The sequence below is a fragment of the Pimephales promelas genome, chromosome 13 (genome assembly GCF_988280905.1).
Source record: "Pimephales promelas chromosome 13, fPimPro1.hap1.1, whole genome shotgun sequence".
In the NCBI taxonomy this organism is placed as follows: domain Eukaryota; kingdom Metazoa; phylum Chordata; class Actinopteri; order Cypriniformes; family Leuciscidae; genus Pimephales; species Pimephales promelas.
In genome coordinates, this window is record NC_142781.1 from 15417079 (window position 1) to 15433295 (window position 16217).

At 39.7% G+C, this 16217-nt stretch overlaps 1 protein-coding gene across 2 annotated transcripts in view; it reads left to right on the forward strand.

Moving 5' to 3' along the window:
* Positions 1 to 16217, forward strand: part of plpp3 (phospholipid phosphatase 3) — a 40100-nt gene continuing 23883 nt past the window's right edge. For both annotated transcript variants that reach the window (XM_039692588.2, XM_039692587.2), the window contains exon 1: positions 1 to 535. In XM_039692588.2, coding sequence (XP_039548522.2) covers positions 400 to 535 — 136 coding nt within the window. In that variant the 5' untranslated portion in view covers positions 1 to 399. The remainder of the gene's footprint in view (positions 536 to 16217) is intronic.

The following is a 16217-nucleotide window of genomic DNA, read 5'->3' on the forward strand; positions in this document are numbered from 1 at the left end:
TGGCTCGGGACAGGAGAAGGGGGCTGAGCGCTTACTGGAGGAAAGGAGGTGGAGACCAAAGGAGGATTCATAAACAGGAGTTCATCTCCTAGTTTTAAAACGCCGCTCTCAGTTCAAACCTTCACGTAGAGTAGAACTAGACCACACTCAGAACTCACTAACCGACCCAACGCGACTGCTCGTTTCACTGGACAAAGTTGAATGGACTTGATTGCACGGACAACTCATTGTTTTCATTAACTTTTCAGGACGTCTTCCCACTTTAGCCGGGACTTTATTTAACTTAAATCCCTCAAACTTTATACGACTCGTCCTTGCTGACAAGACCACTGAAACGAACCGCTGCAGTGAATCTCTGGGATTTTTAAAGGAGAAAGACGACTGGAGGAACTCTCGCAAATGCAAAACTATATGTATGAGAAAGCGATGGCACCCGAAACAAGAAACGGAGGAACATCCACGTTAAACAACAACGGCGTAGACAACAGCAAGAGGAAACTTTTGATAGCACTAGACATCTTCTGCCTTGTCCTGGGTGAGTGTCCCAACACACAAAAAGTTTATATTATCCATATATTATGTCTAAAATCAAAGAACCATATGTAACGTTATATGTTTATGTATATATATATATATATATATATATATATATATATATATATATATATATATGAACCATAAGCTTATCTGTCTGTTTATTAGTCATCTCAAACTTGATCACAAAATGTACAAAAATACAGCATTCTGCAGTAATTGAGATCACAATATTAACCTAAAGGTTAAAAAAATGTTAGGAAAATAAATAAAAATAAAAAGTTTGTACAGTTACGATGCAAAAAATTCATAAAAAAGTACACTGTTTTTGTATAGCATGCATCAGGTGGAATAAATGCTGACAATTGAAGTTAAACTGGTTTAACTGTCAACCTATAGGAGAGTGTGTGAGCTGAATATAATGAACTAGCAGTTACTGTTTATAAAGATAACAATTCAAATAGTTTTTCATAATTGGCATTGGTATCTTAGTAAACAGAAGAATAGCCTAACCGTTGCAGGCTCTTATCACAGCCTGTAGGATGGGCAAAGTTGGCACTGTTGTTGATGTAAAACCACTTGTTTTTTTTCTCCATGGGTTGTGTAAGAACCCTTATTTGGGTTGCTTTAATGAGACCTTTCTCACTCATCAGATGAAGGAGGGAGTTATTGTGGCCCTTTTTGTGCCCTATTGACATCTTTTGAAGTGGCATATGAACATGCTTATTATGGTTAACCGATCACTTACATGTAACAGAATCATCTGTAGTCAAAACAAGTTCTGTAAACATGACTTCACGTTCACAGCTTTTTATAGTTGCGATGCAACCGATTTTTTAGGCAGACCATCACAGCCATGTGCAGTTGATTTGGATATGACGAGTTTATTATGACAGAGTTTATTTAGATTGGAAGTTCAGTACAGTCAATTGACCGTGCCATACTTGCCTTACAGAGGACACACAGTGATATCAGTAAATTGCTCTCAGGCGCATGTCTTTTCTTTCCAATTTTCTTTAACCCTATAAAGCTTACTGTGTCATTATTTGATGCACAAATTTCCAAGGGCTCTAAATTATCCACATATTCAAAACTTTGCTTGAAAACATTGTAATCAATCAATCTACCACATGATCGACAGACCATACTTTTATTGTACAAATACAATTTCAGGTTCTATTACATGTCTTTTTTTTTTTACTGATTTATTATATATTTTATAAATATTTTTAGTAATATTTCAAGATGAACAGTGGACACTTAATCCATACATATTTTTTTTTAAGAAAAATCATGCTAAAATGTGATACATCAGGCTTTTGAGGAACTTTTGTTTTGTATACCTGTTACATTGTATTGCAGTGCATTATGTTTAGAGCCACACAATTTCTTCTTTTTAGCACTGAAAATATCAGAAATTGCACCAAACTGCATATTTCTTTGCTCAATTCAAGACTCTGAATAAAATGTTTTTTTTTCCTCCTCAAGTATGAGCTCTATTCTCATATTCTCCTACATCATACTAAATGGACCATTAATGCTTGATGTATCAAAATATGATATTCAAAATACTTTTTTTGACTAATTCATAAGGCTTTACAGGGTTAAAAGGAAAGCATGCAAGAGTTTTCAATGTGCTGTCATTCACAGCTTTCACCAGCTCAGCGGGACATTGGGAGCTTGATGAAACTGCTGCCTATAGTGGTTAAAGATGTGCACTTGGTAACCTAAAGGTTGTAGGTTCAGACCCACAATAGTCCGACACAATTGTTACCCTTGATAACTCCAGAAGGATTGTACTTGGAATACCTCTACAGTAAGTCAGTATATTCGCTATAGGTGCCCTAGTTCAGATGTCTGGAAACCATCACAGCGTCGGGTTCTCATCTTTCCTCAAAGCCTGTCAGTTCGAACCCTCCTCCTTCAGAATGGAAGGATTAACAAACTTCAGCCCTCATCTTTACACATTCTTCTAGAAGAGACCCTCCAACCCCCCGCCAGCTGGCATATGCCTCATTTAACTCCAGCAACGGCATCATATCAACTTTCTCTCCCGCTTTTAGGGGCAGAACCATTCCCGCTGCTTTTGTTTCCAGGAATGCGAAGTAGAATGGCTTAAACATGTCGCTTTAGAGCAGGTGGAGGCGGGAGAGGAGGAATAGCACTGATCCAACGGCGGTCCTAAATTCGAAGTTTACAGCGAGTTTGGTGACTAATAACTTCCTTTCGTCGCCGTATCGTAAATGAAAACGAAGCCTCAGCTCTTCCTGTGCGTGTTTTACGGCCTCTTTTAAATGCAACCAAAACGACACATGTTCTGTTAAATAGACGCATAAAGGTTTGTAACGAATCGACTAAATTCGCTGTGCTTCAAAAGGAAGACATAAACAAACATGCTCTTTGTCATGTTTAAGATAGTGGGCTTGGCCTGTTTTCGGTGATCGGGGGGGGGGGGGGGGGGGGGGTTATGTGAAAGAGAGGAGACTCATTTGAAAAGGATGGCTGAAGAATGTCTCTCATTGAATGGCCTTTGTTAGCTCTGAAGCTGCTGTTCATCCAACGATCAGGCACTTCAAGATCCATCTGTTGTGGAGATCTGTAGAGATAAGTGTCTTTCCCTCTCCTTGGATTTCTCTCTCGCACACTCGGCCTCCCGCGTCAGATACGGAGCTGATAACCTCCTCGGCTCTCGCTGGTCTGTTTTATTGCATTTGAAACCACTTCAACCATTGGTGTTTACACATGCAGCTCATCCGCACTGAGGCCGATGCTTTTGTTCCTGCTCATTAGTAGTTTATCACTGTGGCCATTGTATCTGCAGTGTGTCTGATGCATTATGAATGTTAATGAACCTTAAGAAAGCAGCCAGATGGATTGTGTGTTTACCGTTACCTCCTGTTGAGATGAGGCAGAGAGGCTGCAGCTCCGCTCATTAGCATACAGTAGTTATAGTAACGAGAAGGAGGCGTGTCTCTGACTGTCACTCCACCCCCCCGAGGGTGTCTGGGGTGGTGGGTTGCACACATTCCTGCCCATGCCACTGATAGCTGAAATAGTTTACATACAGAAACGAACACCCACCCACCCACCCTTTACTGTTCGACATGTCAATGGTTTGCTTGTATAAAAATGGCTGTTAACTTGAATCTTATGAAGAACATTAATCAGGTTTTAATTGACCCCAAATGTTTACAATTACAATTAATGTATACATTATACTATATATAGTAATATATTACATTATATATATTAAATTGGAAAAAATATATATTTTGTTTTATTATTATTTATTTATATTTTATAAATAATAATAATTGTATAGTATATTATTAAATATGTGTTTATTAATATTCTAACAATTTATTCCATTATATTAAATTGTATTAAAAAATGTTTTTGTACTGTATAATACATTATACATACATTATTTTATATATAAATAACATATTGTTCTTAAATATATAGATGTGTGTGTGTGTGTGTGCATATAGTGTATATATATATATATATATATATATATATATATATACTGTATATTAGGGCTGTCAAACGATTAATCGCATCCAAAATAAAAGTTTGTGTTTACATAATATATGTGGCTGTACTGTGTATAATTATTTTGTATATATATATATATATAAATACACACACATGCATGTATATATTTAAGAAAAAAATATTACTTTTATATATAATTTATATTATAAACATTTTTATATATCTATATACAGTATATACATGGAAATATTTCTTAAATACAAGCATGTGTGTGTATTTATATATAGAAAATAATTATACACAGTGCACCCACATATATTATGCAAACACAAACTTTTTTTGGATGTGATGAATCGCGATTAATCTTTTCCCAGCACTATTTATTTTACATTACAATAATGGCTAATTGGAATAGAAATTAGTCTTGTAAAATAGTGCCTAAAAATGTGTTAATCTGATTTTTTTTTTTTTTTTTTCAGTCTTGGACATCCTAATATGCAACACATAACATTGATACTTTCTGCTTGGTTAGCGACGGATTAGTGGAAATTGTTGTTTGTGCGCTCATTGTTCATATCCCACAGATGCAAAGCATACTTGACTTACCAGTGACATTTAATCCGGTTTGCCGGTCTGAAAGGTTTGACCAAGCTGTTTCCTGGTACCTCTCTGGGGAGGCATCAATTCTAAAAGAGTTTTCTTGTTTACTTGTTGGAATGGAAATAAGAATTCAATTTAAAAAAAACTTCAAGATATCACCACCGTTAACGATAACCCTGAATTAAAACAATGTGTGAACGACTTGACCCCAAGTCGTTTAACCTTGCGAGGAGATCAAAGTGAAGGAAAAAGTTTCGGTCTCATGATTTCTGGTCAATTTTAGCTGCTGCTTTTAACTTCTCCTTTATCCGTGGCATTCCAGGAGGGCGATGGTAGAGTTATGGAGTGCCAGAGAACCCTTTGGGAGTCTCTCTCATTTAGGTCTGACTACATTAACCTCCACCTCTTAAGCTGAGAAGGTCTGGTCCACCTCTATAAATATTTTCCAGAATTTCTCAAATTCTTCATCGCAGACCAAGGGCGGCTTCCACTCTTGAAGTGACATCTGGTATAATTTTCGGTCGGTGTATGCAGGGGCAAACTCAGGAAAGGGAGGGAAGAGGAAAAGGTAGTCTCGCTAGGCCGCTCTCCTGTTTTCCCTCCCTCGCTCTGACTCTTTGCCCTAGGTGTGGCCAGCTGTGCTGTGAAATGTAATCCCCCAAGTGTTTTTTCTAGATCGTTTCCCTGAGCCCCAAAGCCTCTCTTTTTCTCTCATTCGCAGGGTGTAATTGCAGGAGACTGTCTAAAGCTGCCACATGGCGTTCAGGAAAGACTTTGACCTGCCGTAGCTGTCAGTCAGATGGACTGATGGAGTCCTCGTGCAGTAGTGCTCCATCAACTTCTTCTGTTGCAATGTTTCCCCATCCCGTTTATAATAGTTTACATGTGTTTTGCACGTCTTTTCAGCAACTCTATTTAGTCCTCTTGGAACGGTCGCTCATCTTTACATGTTTATTCCGATACTTTAGTTACATTGGTCTGTGAGCACATAATGTATTTCTTATCATCTCAATACAAGACCTTGACCAAAAATTGATGCACCTCTTGATGGGAATAAATGTTTGTTATTTCCATCAAGAGGCGCATCAATGTTGTCAATGATCTTGACAATGCAAGAGTCCAGCACTCTGTTAAGTCTCCTCCAGCACATCCCAAGGACTTTCAATGAATTTAAGGTCTGGACTCAGTGGTGCAGATTCATGTGTGAAAATTACTCTTCATGCTCCCACCCAACCATTCTTTCACAATTTGAGCCTGATGAACCTTGACACTTGTCCATGGAAGATGTGTCTTCCTACATGGTTGATTAAGAAATGAAATGCTACACATTCAAAGAGAAGAAATTTCTTATAAAGTAGAAAGAAATCTTGCTTGGTGGTCCCTGGTTTCCCAGAGACTCGGAAATTCGGGGCAGCAGTGGCTCAGTGGTTCATGTAGGTTGTCTACAAACCAGAAGGTTGGTGGTTCAATCCCTGGTTCCACCTGACCAAGTGTCGAGGTGTCCATGAGCAAGACACCTAACCTTAGCTTCTCCTGACGAGCTGGGTGTCGCCTTGCATGGCTGATACCGCCGTCGGTGAATGGGTGAATGTGAGGCAAATATAAAGCACTTTGTTGGCCATTGGGTCTGTGAAAGCGCTATATAAATGCAGTTCATTTACCATTTACCAATTTACGCAACTCAAGTTGTTTGAAAGAGCACCACAGCTCAACATACTGGACCATATATGCTGACTGACTGCAATGATAACCCGTAGCATAAAGCCGTAAGATTAGAGCTGGATAGAAAGTCGACATTTAGTGAGACTTGTTTCAGACAACCTTCCTGCAGATCGGTCCTCTGTGGCTTTTTCCAGCCACTTTACGTCAAGAAAATGACAAAAGAAATGCCACTTTCTGCATGTTACGTAATGAGGTGACGTATTCGATTACAAAATAACACTTCTGCCATAACTAAAAATCAAGCTGGCTCCAATTGATGCGTAAAACAGGATTTCATAAGTCATTCTTCTGAATGAGAAGCTGCCAGGGATCTTTTGGAAAGTGATATTAGGAGTCTCTTGGCTCCTGAGGGAGCTATATTTTGTAATAGTCAGCATATTAAGGCTGGAGCGTTACATTGTGATGTAGGAATGGTTTCCATATGAGTGCTCTTGGAGTACAGTAGTCATCTGGGCCTCAGATGGAGTCACAGACTGCCTCGGCTTCACCGCTAGTAATGACGCTGTCAAAACATAGTGCCCACGCTCTGTATTTGTGTATGTCTAAGTGCACATGTGCAGTGCAATGTGTTTGACTATTTGTTCAAGAACCTGCGAGGGTGTTTGTGTATGTCTAAGTGTGTGCGTGTTTAAGTAAGAGAGACTGGTTTTTGAGGTCGATGCCATGTGATGTAATGATAGGCTTGTAGAGTTTATGTGACGAAGTGGGTTGCCGTAGGTAGCAATTAGACAGGCAGACATGAGCACGAGTGACCGTCAGCTGGCTGTTTAGACTGTGTGTGTATGTGTGTAGACTGTCGGATATAACTTTATTACATCCAGAGGGTCTCTTGGAGTGTGTGCTCATGATAACACACTCTTCTGTTTCGTTACGGTCACTAAATTCCTCCGAGTATAGACGCTGTTCTCTGTGATCAGCAGCCGCATATCTCTATCAGTTTACGGCACTCTGTTTGCGCTCAGAACAATAGCGTAAGATCTTGAGAGGTGTGGAATCAAGTATGAGAGGAACCCCTGCTGGTTTGTAAGCCTCTCTATGAGTAAACACACAAACAATTTGTTTATTTATTCTCCGTGTAATTCTAGTCTATTTCCTTTCGCTAGTCTATATTGTATCCTGTTAGCTATTGTTTCAGCAAATGAGGCATTTTTGTGTGTAGGAGTCTGTGGGACGCATCAGCTGTAGCTGTCACAGCTGAACAATCATCCTCAGTTCGCTTAGCTTGATTATAATTCCAGGGTGTTTGCAGGATTTTTTTTCTGGAGCGCGAGCATGTTTTCTGCAACGGGATTTCTTTCAATCCAGCGTGGGCATCTCGTCTAGCAACGAAAGGCCAAGGGTGACTTCAGCCACCCTCACATGACAAGCGCTCTTTCACTTTTTCTGGGTCATATGGATTAAGTCCAGGGTGCTTGGCATTCCTGAGTGTAAGCCTAGCTGGCCCCTAAAGGGCAGTCACCCTTCGCGCATTCTTATGCTAATGAGACCTGTGTCACCAAAACTAATTCTAATGTGATGGATAATACTTGATATAGCTCTAATGTGGTTTTTGGTTTTAGTTTGGAGCCCCTATAGAGAAGGAATTTTGAAACAAGGGATTGATGTAAATCAAATTAGCATATTAATAAAAAAATAATTTTGGAAATGCATATGCTGTTTAAGCAGATGACTTATTTCAGTGCATTTAAATAGAGCAAAAAAAAAATCAGTTGCAATTGGGTTAAATGCTGTTAAAATTAGTCCATGGTGATGTTGGATCTGTGGAGCTCATATGGGAAATTTTAGCTTGAGTCTGGCTTGCAACATTTCCCAATCACATTCCCCATAATTTCCTTTCTCTGCTAGTAAAACACTTGATACATGAATGAACACGTACGTATCACTGTGTCAGTGTGTCTGTACGTTTATAGAGCTGTTTTGTCTTTCTTTCACTCCGGGATGTTTCCTAGTGGGTGGAGTAGGAGCAGAACAATGCTGTGATCGTTTACACCTTCACTGTTATTGCTACCATTTCATTGCAGAAGCACACACCCACAGTAAGATACGTAGCTTACACAAACGTGTCTATATATTCACCCATAGACTACACAATAATAAACACATTTAGACAGTTTTAGTGATCTTATGCTCTTACACACCACACCAAAAGCCTAAGTTTAAAGCCTAAATTGCTATTTTCAGACACTTTGGTTGTAGTGTTAAGTCCATGGTGGGTCTTTCTCTTGAGCTCCAGGGCAGGGTGGGAGATGGGAGCAGTTCCTGGGCTCTACCCCAATGAAGATGCTCACGGCAAGCTGTGGTGGCCTAGGTTAACCAGGATCGTGACACACCACTGACTTTAGGATTGATGGAGGGAAAATGAATACTCCTCCAGTCCTAAGAAGCCTCTTCTCCTGAGCTATAGGGGTTTATTATGTTTTATTGGCCTTGTTAAAGAAATGCCAAAAGACAGTTGATGTTCGTTTGTGTAATTGCGCTCTACTGTGAGAAGAAAAAAAGCTGGGTTTGACCTGTGACCTAAGGACACTGGCTAGCAGTTGTGCACCTAAAGGCAAAGTAAACAGACCTACCAAAGTACGTGACACACTTGGCAGAGTTGCCGTTTTTTTGGGGGCTCTTTGCTGCTTGATTTAGTGGTATCTCCAGACATTTATTTTGACATGCTAGGCTTTTTTATTACATGATATAAATAAACACAGAAACACTTATTTTCTTAGAAGAAACCACTGTAAATTCAGTGTCCTCATGTCTTCTTTTAGTGAAATATATTGTTTGTCGGCCTCCTCAAGGGGCTGTTTGTGCGTGGGGAAGAGATTAAAAAGGTTAAATTACAGAGTAGCTTTGACACGTTTTCATTACGCCACTGTGATTTTACTCTTGATGGGTGATATGTTTATATATTTATAATTTTAATAAACGTCTCTTTCAGGAATGTTTGTTAAACACATAGACAGTTTGAGTTGAAGCTCTGTTAATAATTTTTCTTAAGCAAACACTTTTGACGTGTTTGAAACTTGGAGGACTTTTGTATCATTGCAGTTCATCCTAAATAGTATGCAAGATAAGAATTACTGCATCCTAAATCAGTATTTTTGAAGTTAGTAAGCTAAAGTGGCCTGGATAATATACTTTTTCAGTGTATTTTCTTTTTCAGCTATTTTACTCACAACCCTTTGCGTAAATGGATTTCTCATTTTAGATTTTCAGTTTAATGAAAAGTCCAGAGGAATGCAAAGTTGAAGCTGGCACATCATTTTCAATATGCATTCACCTGAAAGTGATGATACTGTAAACAAGTATGCATACTGAAACAAAGCATATAGGCTGATTTTTTAAATAGTAATTCCCCTGTATGCACTCTTTATATATATATATAAGATAGGAACGAATTGATGGTTCCATGAAGAACCTCACCCACAATATATATATATATATATATATATATATATATATATATATATATGAGTGTAATTTAGTCCACTTGAAAGAGTGAATGGAAACAAGTGAACGAGTTTAAACTCTGAGTGGACCAGAAAGGTTCTGGACGCCATAAGGTTTTTCTGAGCCGTTAAGTGTACATTGGTTGCACACTTAATTTTTTGGGGCATTATGGGATTGAATGAGTGCACTTGATAATGTCCACTATGATTTCAGACACCATTACAAATGGCACCTCAAAATTGTGCATTATGTAAGAGTATAGGGGCGATTTTAGACATAGTTCTAGTGTTTTGCATACAGTGCTATCAGACCCCCAAAAGGCTGCCCATTCGGATGCCCATGTCAAAAGGCATGACCCTGGCGTTGATTTTTGTGAGTAAAAATTGCTGTGCGTAAGCACATGTTTTGAACTGGGGCCCTGCCCCAGAGCCTATCTAATGTATTGAGAGAGTGAGAAAGGTAGGATTGCCAATGAGCACAGCTTTGCTGACCCCAGCAGCTTGCATAGACAAAGCTAACGGAGCGGCACCGGTGTGTGAGATAGCAGAGAACACAGTGACAGCAGTGGTCCCTCGCACATACAGTAATGAAAAACACAGTGAAGTCTCTGTCATAAACAAAATAAACATTCACATGTCGGTTTTTCTTCCAAATTTGTCCTAACCAGGCATGATATAGTAAAGAATGCTCCTGCAACAAGTGGCAAACAATTGTTTTTTTTAAACCTCTGTACCTCTGGCCAAGGTGAAATGTCATTGGTCCCAAATTTCACTTCATATAAAAGAATGATTAATAATATTCAGATTAGCTGCAATTTTGTTACTTTGCACCTGCTTTTTGGAGACAACATAATACATGCTGCACAAAAAGTGGGCAGTGCATAGTGTGTGCGAACTGATAGAAACAGGTATTATTAGTATTGATTGATTTAACCGGGTTGGTCAGATGGAAATGGGGTTAGTAGGTCTGGGTTGAACTACATCGATCTGTATCGGACTGTGTTATTCTGTTTATAGTTTCTTTCTGACATGAATATATGTAAGTTATGGGTCATGGGTATAGGTTTAGTGTGCGGGTCACTGCTTCTGTACCACTGTGGGGGCAAAAGAGAGGCAACGTGCAGGGTGCTACTGAGGCCAGACCACACATTCCAGAGGTCAGGGCTCATGGGTCAAAGGTGACAGAGAACGTTAATCTCCCTGTGTGTACTTTTGTGTGTTTAGTGTTTAGTCTGGGTGGGTTTTGTGGTATATGTGTCTGGGAGCCAGAATGGATGTATGCGTGTGTGTTTCGGAAATGTCAATCAGGTTTGAAATGCATCTCTGACTTCTGAAGAATCCCACACAGGGCGTTCTCATTCCAGTGAGCAAGTGCAGAACATTTTATAAAAGGCATGTCCTCACCAAGGGGTCAAGGTCTGACCGGTTAGGATGGCTTCAGGATGTACTAAATACAAACCAAGTTATGCTAAGGCCCTGTCCCAAATGGCACGCTTGATCATTCTTGCGGACTTGCATTGCTTGAAATGCCATAAAGTCCACAAAGCTGTAGGGTGTCCCATTTGTTGCTTTGTGCATCGATGCATTTTTGCAAATGTAGACTCAGAGGAGCACTGCAAAGGGTTAGTGTGCCATTTAGATCAGTGCTGAACTTAGGGAAAGTCTCTAGTGAAATGTTTAGCTGCGTGCACATTCACGTGGTGTAGTAAGGCACCACATCCGATTTGGCATGACGCAATATCCTGCTGATCTAGAGTAAGTGTTCATACGGGTCAGGTGTTTGGTTCATAAGTAATTGAAATGGTCACTCCAGAACTGAGCATCTGTGAGCAAAATTGGCAAATTTCAAATCAACTACTTCCAGAGGGTCCAGAGCCAGCTGAGCAACTGCTGGTGAAGCTTTCTCCAGGTATTATAGACTTTTGTCCAAACACACACTCTGATCTAAATATAAAACATGCTTCATGCATTTCAATGGCCACCCTCACTTCCTCTTGCCCCGTCTCCCTCCCTCATTTACCTTTCTCCTAGTAATTAATAAAGCCCTCCTCTTACATTTCCCTTGTTCCCAGCAGGGGTGGATTTCTCTTTTGTGTTCGGCTTCAGTCTTTCAGCCAGTGAGAGTCTCATGAGAGCTGGCAGTGAGCCACTCGTTCTCAACAGATTCCCACAGGGGTTACCGTGCCCGTTCTCTCTCACTCTGCATCCTCCACAGACTCTCGCATTGTGTGAAGGCCGTGGACACAATCCCTTTGCAGATCACCAATGATATAGCCATCAATGGAGCTGAGAACCAAACAACAAACCCTCACATCACCCGTAGTGGCCTCAGGGGATATGCTTGTATCTAAAATGATTCTTTTTTTGCATACTGTCATGTGTGCATTGTTACTTCAAGGTGTAGTCCTGATTGTTGCCATTGTAGTTTTAAAACCTTTGGAAAGGTCTTTCCTCATATCAGGTTTGTTCTGAATCAAGTTCACCCCAGACTCAGTGTGTCTAATTGGGACTCAGGTTGCACTTTCAAGGGTGTATTGACCAACTTGTTCTCCAGCCAAGAGTTACAAAACAACCTGAAGTGCTGAGAACAACGTTCTGACCAAGGAAGTCTATAATACCTGGAGAAAGATCTGTTAGCATTCCCATTCATCTCAAAGACAGTTGAGTTGGCTAATGATGTTAGCAATGCTTGCCACCCAAACCTTGACATCTTAGTTCTGCCACACGTTTCACAAGATGCTACCAATTAGTAAATTAAAACTCCAGAAGTTGCCATTCATGGATCAACTTCCTGCACAATCTATCTAAAACCTTCATCCTTTTATATAACATATATTTATGTAATTGAAGCCTGGTGTCGTTTGATTCAAGGGGTCAATGAGCAATTTGGCAGATAAGCTCATACAGACTTTGCTAAAGATCATGCAAAACACCATTGCTTATCTTTCATCATATGACTAACCCTTTCCCTTTGCATCCTTTAAGCGTGTCTTTGATTCGTGACATTTGTTTGTGGTATCTCTGCACACTACAGGATGCGCATGACGGGCTCACAAAATAGACTTGGCTAGAATGTATTGTGGTTATTTTGGTCTCTATTTCAGAGTATCTCGGTGTATTCTTTCCACCACACTCATACTTCTTGTTAGCTTACGTCAGGCCTCCATCACACATGCCAGTCACGCTACACCTCCTGTTTTACTGCTGATCTAACTTGGTCCTGCTTTGTGTATCTAGTGGACTTAAACGTGTATATGTGTTGTATTATGCTTTTGCACGTCAATTCAAAAGAGAGTTTTAACAGAGTTAGGACCTCCGAGTGCACTCCTTGTTGGAGGCCAGACGGCCCCTGTCAGGAGAAGGCCTTTCCTGGATACGCATTTCTTCACAAAGCTTTATTCCTATTCACCAATGAATCTTTGTCCCAACAATGACAGATCGGCCTTTAATAGTCATTCACGGATTCTGCTTCACAATGCAGTTCACTTTCACCCCATCATGCAGTCATTACCACTACTTCCTTTCGAGCAAGAAGCTTTGTAGAAGCTTTGAAAGAAAGGTCAAACATTTTTAGATATTTTAGATATTTCCTACTGCAGTCCTAATGGCTTAAGGATCCGCAACAGATAGTTTACCTAGGTAGAAGTCTAGTTATACTTTTTTTTTTTTTGAAAACCAGCCAGATGGGTCAATGTCACAATGGGTCAACCAGTGGCGTTAGATTGGGGTGTGACTTGCTTTTTCACATACCCAATGGCATACGGGGGATATATATATATATATATATATATATATTAATGCCATTAGTGACAGAAATTACTCACTTCATCTTTGATAAGTTGTTTAACAAGTAACTTCTGTCAGACTGCATTACTTCCAGTGAAAAGTAACTGCATTACTTTTTTCTAGTGGCCGTGACCCAGAAAAATAATAAGCAATCAAAGCTGTAAGCATTATGCCATAACAGAAGACACGCAAACACGTTTTTCTTCTAGGGTTTATGACTGTGTAACCAGCCACCAATAGTCAATTGTCTCCAATAAGAATAATTACATTTCTTATATAAACATAGATTTCTTCAAATGATTTCCATTCTGGCCTATCAGCAGCTGTGGTTGGCTCAGTGAAGAGCTGGTTCAGTGGTTGCTAGTAGCGACTGACTGGTGTCTAGCTTTTCCCTTCAGCAGAAAAGCTGCATGCCCACATCTGATAATGCAAATAGAAAAATTTCCCCCACAATGCACCACTCTACTACCACCCACTCATAATTGTTTTGTGAGTGTGTCTGGTGTATGTCTGGCGCTCAAGGTCTTGTTTTTCATTACACTCATATTGAGCATTAAGTCAGAGAGTTAATGGAGAGTTCATACGCACTGAACCCAGTTGCAAAGAGCCATATGACAAACTCTCTGAGGGGCGAGGGGGGTCTAATTATACCGTTGTTTAATATAGGGAAGTAATATGTTAAAATTGTCAAAATATTAACTTTTTTCCTGAAAATTGAACAATACTGATATAAATAACAGTGAAAAACACAGTTAATTTACAATTTAGACATTTGTGAGACAAACCCATTAACAGTAAGTTTATAACATAGTCTGAATAATAACATGATCTGATTAATCACCTCAAAAGTCATTGTATAATTTGCACATTGACTTTCACAATTGAAATTTGGTGATATCCGACACTGAGTAAGTTTCTCTTGATAAGGACACTGGTCTTTTTGGCAAAAGTTAAGCTTTTAATTTTTTTTCACATGGCTTCCCTGACATTTGATAAGAGCTGTTTAATATAGACAGCTACAGTACTTCTTTGTCTCTGTAGGTCACCACTCTTTAACTGTGGCCATGGGTCCATTGTGAATAAGACTGAATTTATTTCCATTTAATTAACTACGCACAGAACACAGACTGGTGGTTTCCTCCCTTCCCTCTTTCTTTCAGTCTCTCATACTGTTGTACCAGGAAGTTTAAGTAGAGCGAGTTACTAACATATCACTTCTAGTCCCAGCCTCAGTTTGTCAGGATTCAGAGTTTTGTTTGAAGCACTTCAAAACAAGTTAGCAGTCTTTTAAAATGGTCTGTAATGTGTGCCTTTTGATCAGAAACTTGTATGTATGCACTTTCCAGAGATGAGATGAGATCTGGACCACATTCAAACCTGTGTCTCTTACCTAAGCACCACGGCTCAACACTACCTTCAAGTTTTTTGAGTGTGTTGAGTAAAGATGTTTTGACCGATTGAGTCTCTTGGAATGAAGATTGTCCTTTATTGCTGAAGAGTGAGAGAGTAAGTGAGTCTCAGCCTACCAGGCCTCTCTCGTGGTGATGACATGGGCTGTAGAACAACAGCGTGCTGGCATGATGCGGGCTCTCTGCCAACATCATTGGGCACAGAAAGAAGGCTTCTCACATGGAATTAAAGTGGAGGTCTTTACACGAACACACACATTTCAGAACTATTTAGCTAGTACAAAACCTATTTAACTACAAAACTTTTTACTGATTTGTAAATCATAGTTTTTGTCTACTTTTCCGTTGAGAAAAACATTCTTTCAGTATAAAAGTAACAAAATCTCATACAAAACATGAAGCAATTTTTTAACCGTCTGCATACTTATGCAGACATACACACACCCGGGCAGAAATAGAAACAGTATACGTTGTCTGTATGTTAACATGCGTGCGCATATGATGAAATATGATCGCCAGCACTTGGCTTTTTCCAGACATTCTAAGTGTGTTTGGCCTTGTGGTCAGAGCAGATCTGAAAACATCACAAGCAGTGCCAAAGAGGAATGTGTTTCTGCATATGTACCTTAGCTCGACCCGGTCTCAAACCCTTGGTATCGAATTGGCTAAGCAAGTTTCTTTGACTGTCCCCAACTCAAGCACCTGTGTGAGAACCCTAAAAACTCCCAAAGCCCTTTATTTATGCAGGTGTTAAAAGTGTCTACAGCCTTTAATTCCAGTATTGCTTATTCGTCTGAAAGTAGAAAAAGGACAGAGGTGCATGTAAATGAAGTAGCTTATGTTGTACACAACCTTATGTCTAAAAACCACACCAACATGATGTTCCTTTGAACATGTATTTCACTCTGCACTTAAAGGGCATATTGCAGGTTAGAGGACCCAACGAGTCAATGCATAGAAAAACAATGTAGGAACTAGATTTTCTTTAAAATATACGTATAAACACGCCACAGAAGCTTCTGCAGTCGTTTTTGTGAGAAAATTTTACTTCCGCGTCTGAAAATGGGCGTGGCGGGCGTGACGCAATGAGCGGGAGAGCGGTCGATTCACACAACAGGAAAACAATGAATCGCAATGACATTTCGGACGCTGAGGAAATACTCGTATGACGGATCAAGCCATAAAGTTATGAGCCTGCTATGCTAAAGAGATCAGGGACAGGCCAGGA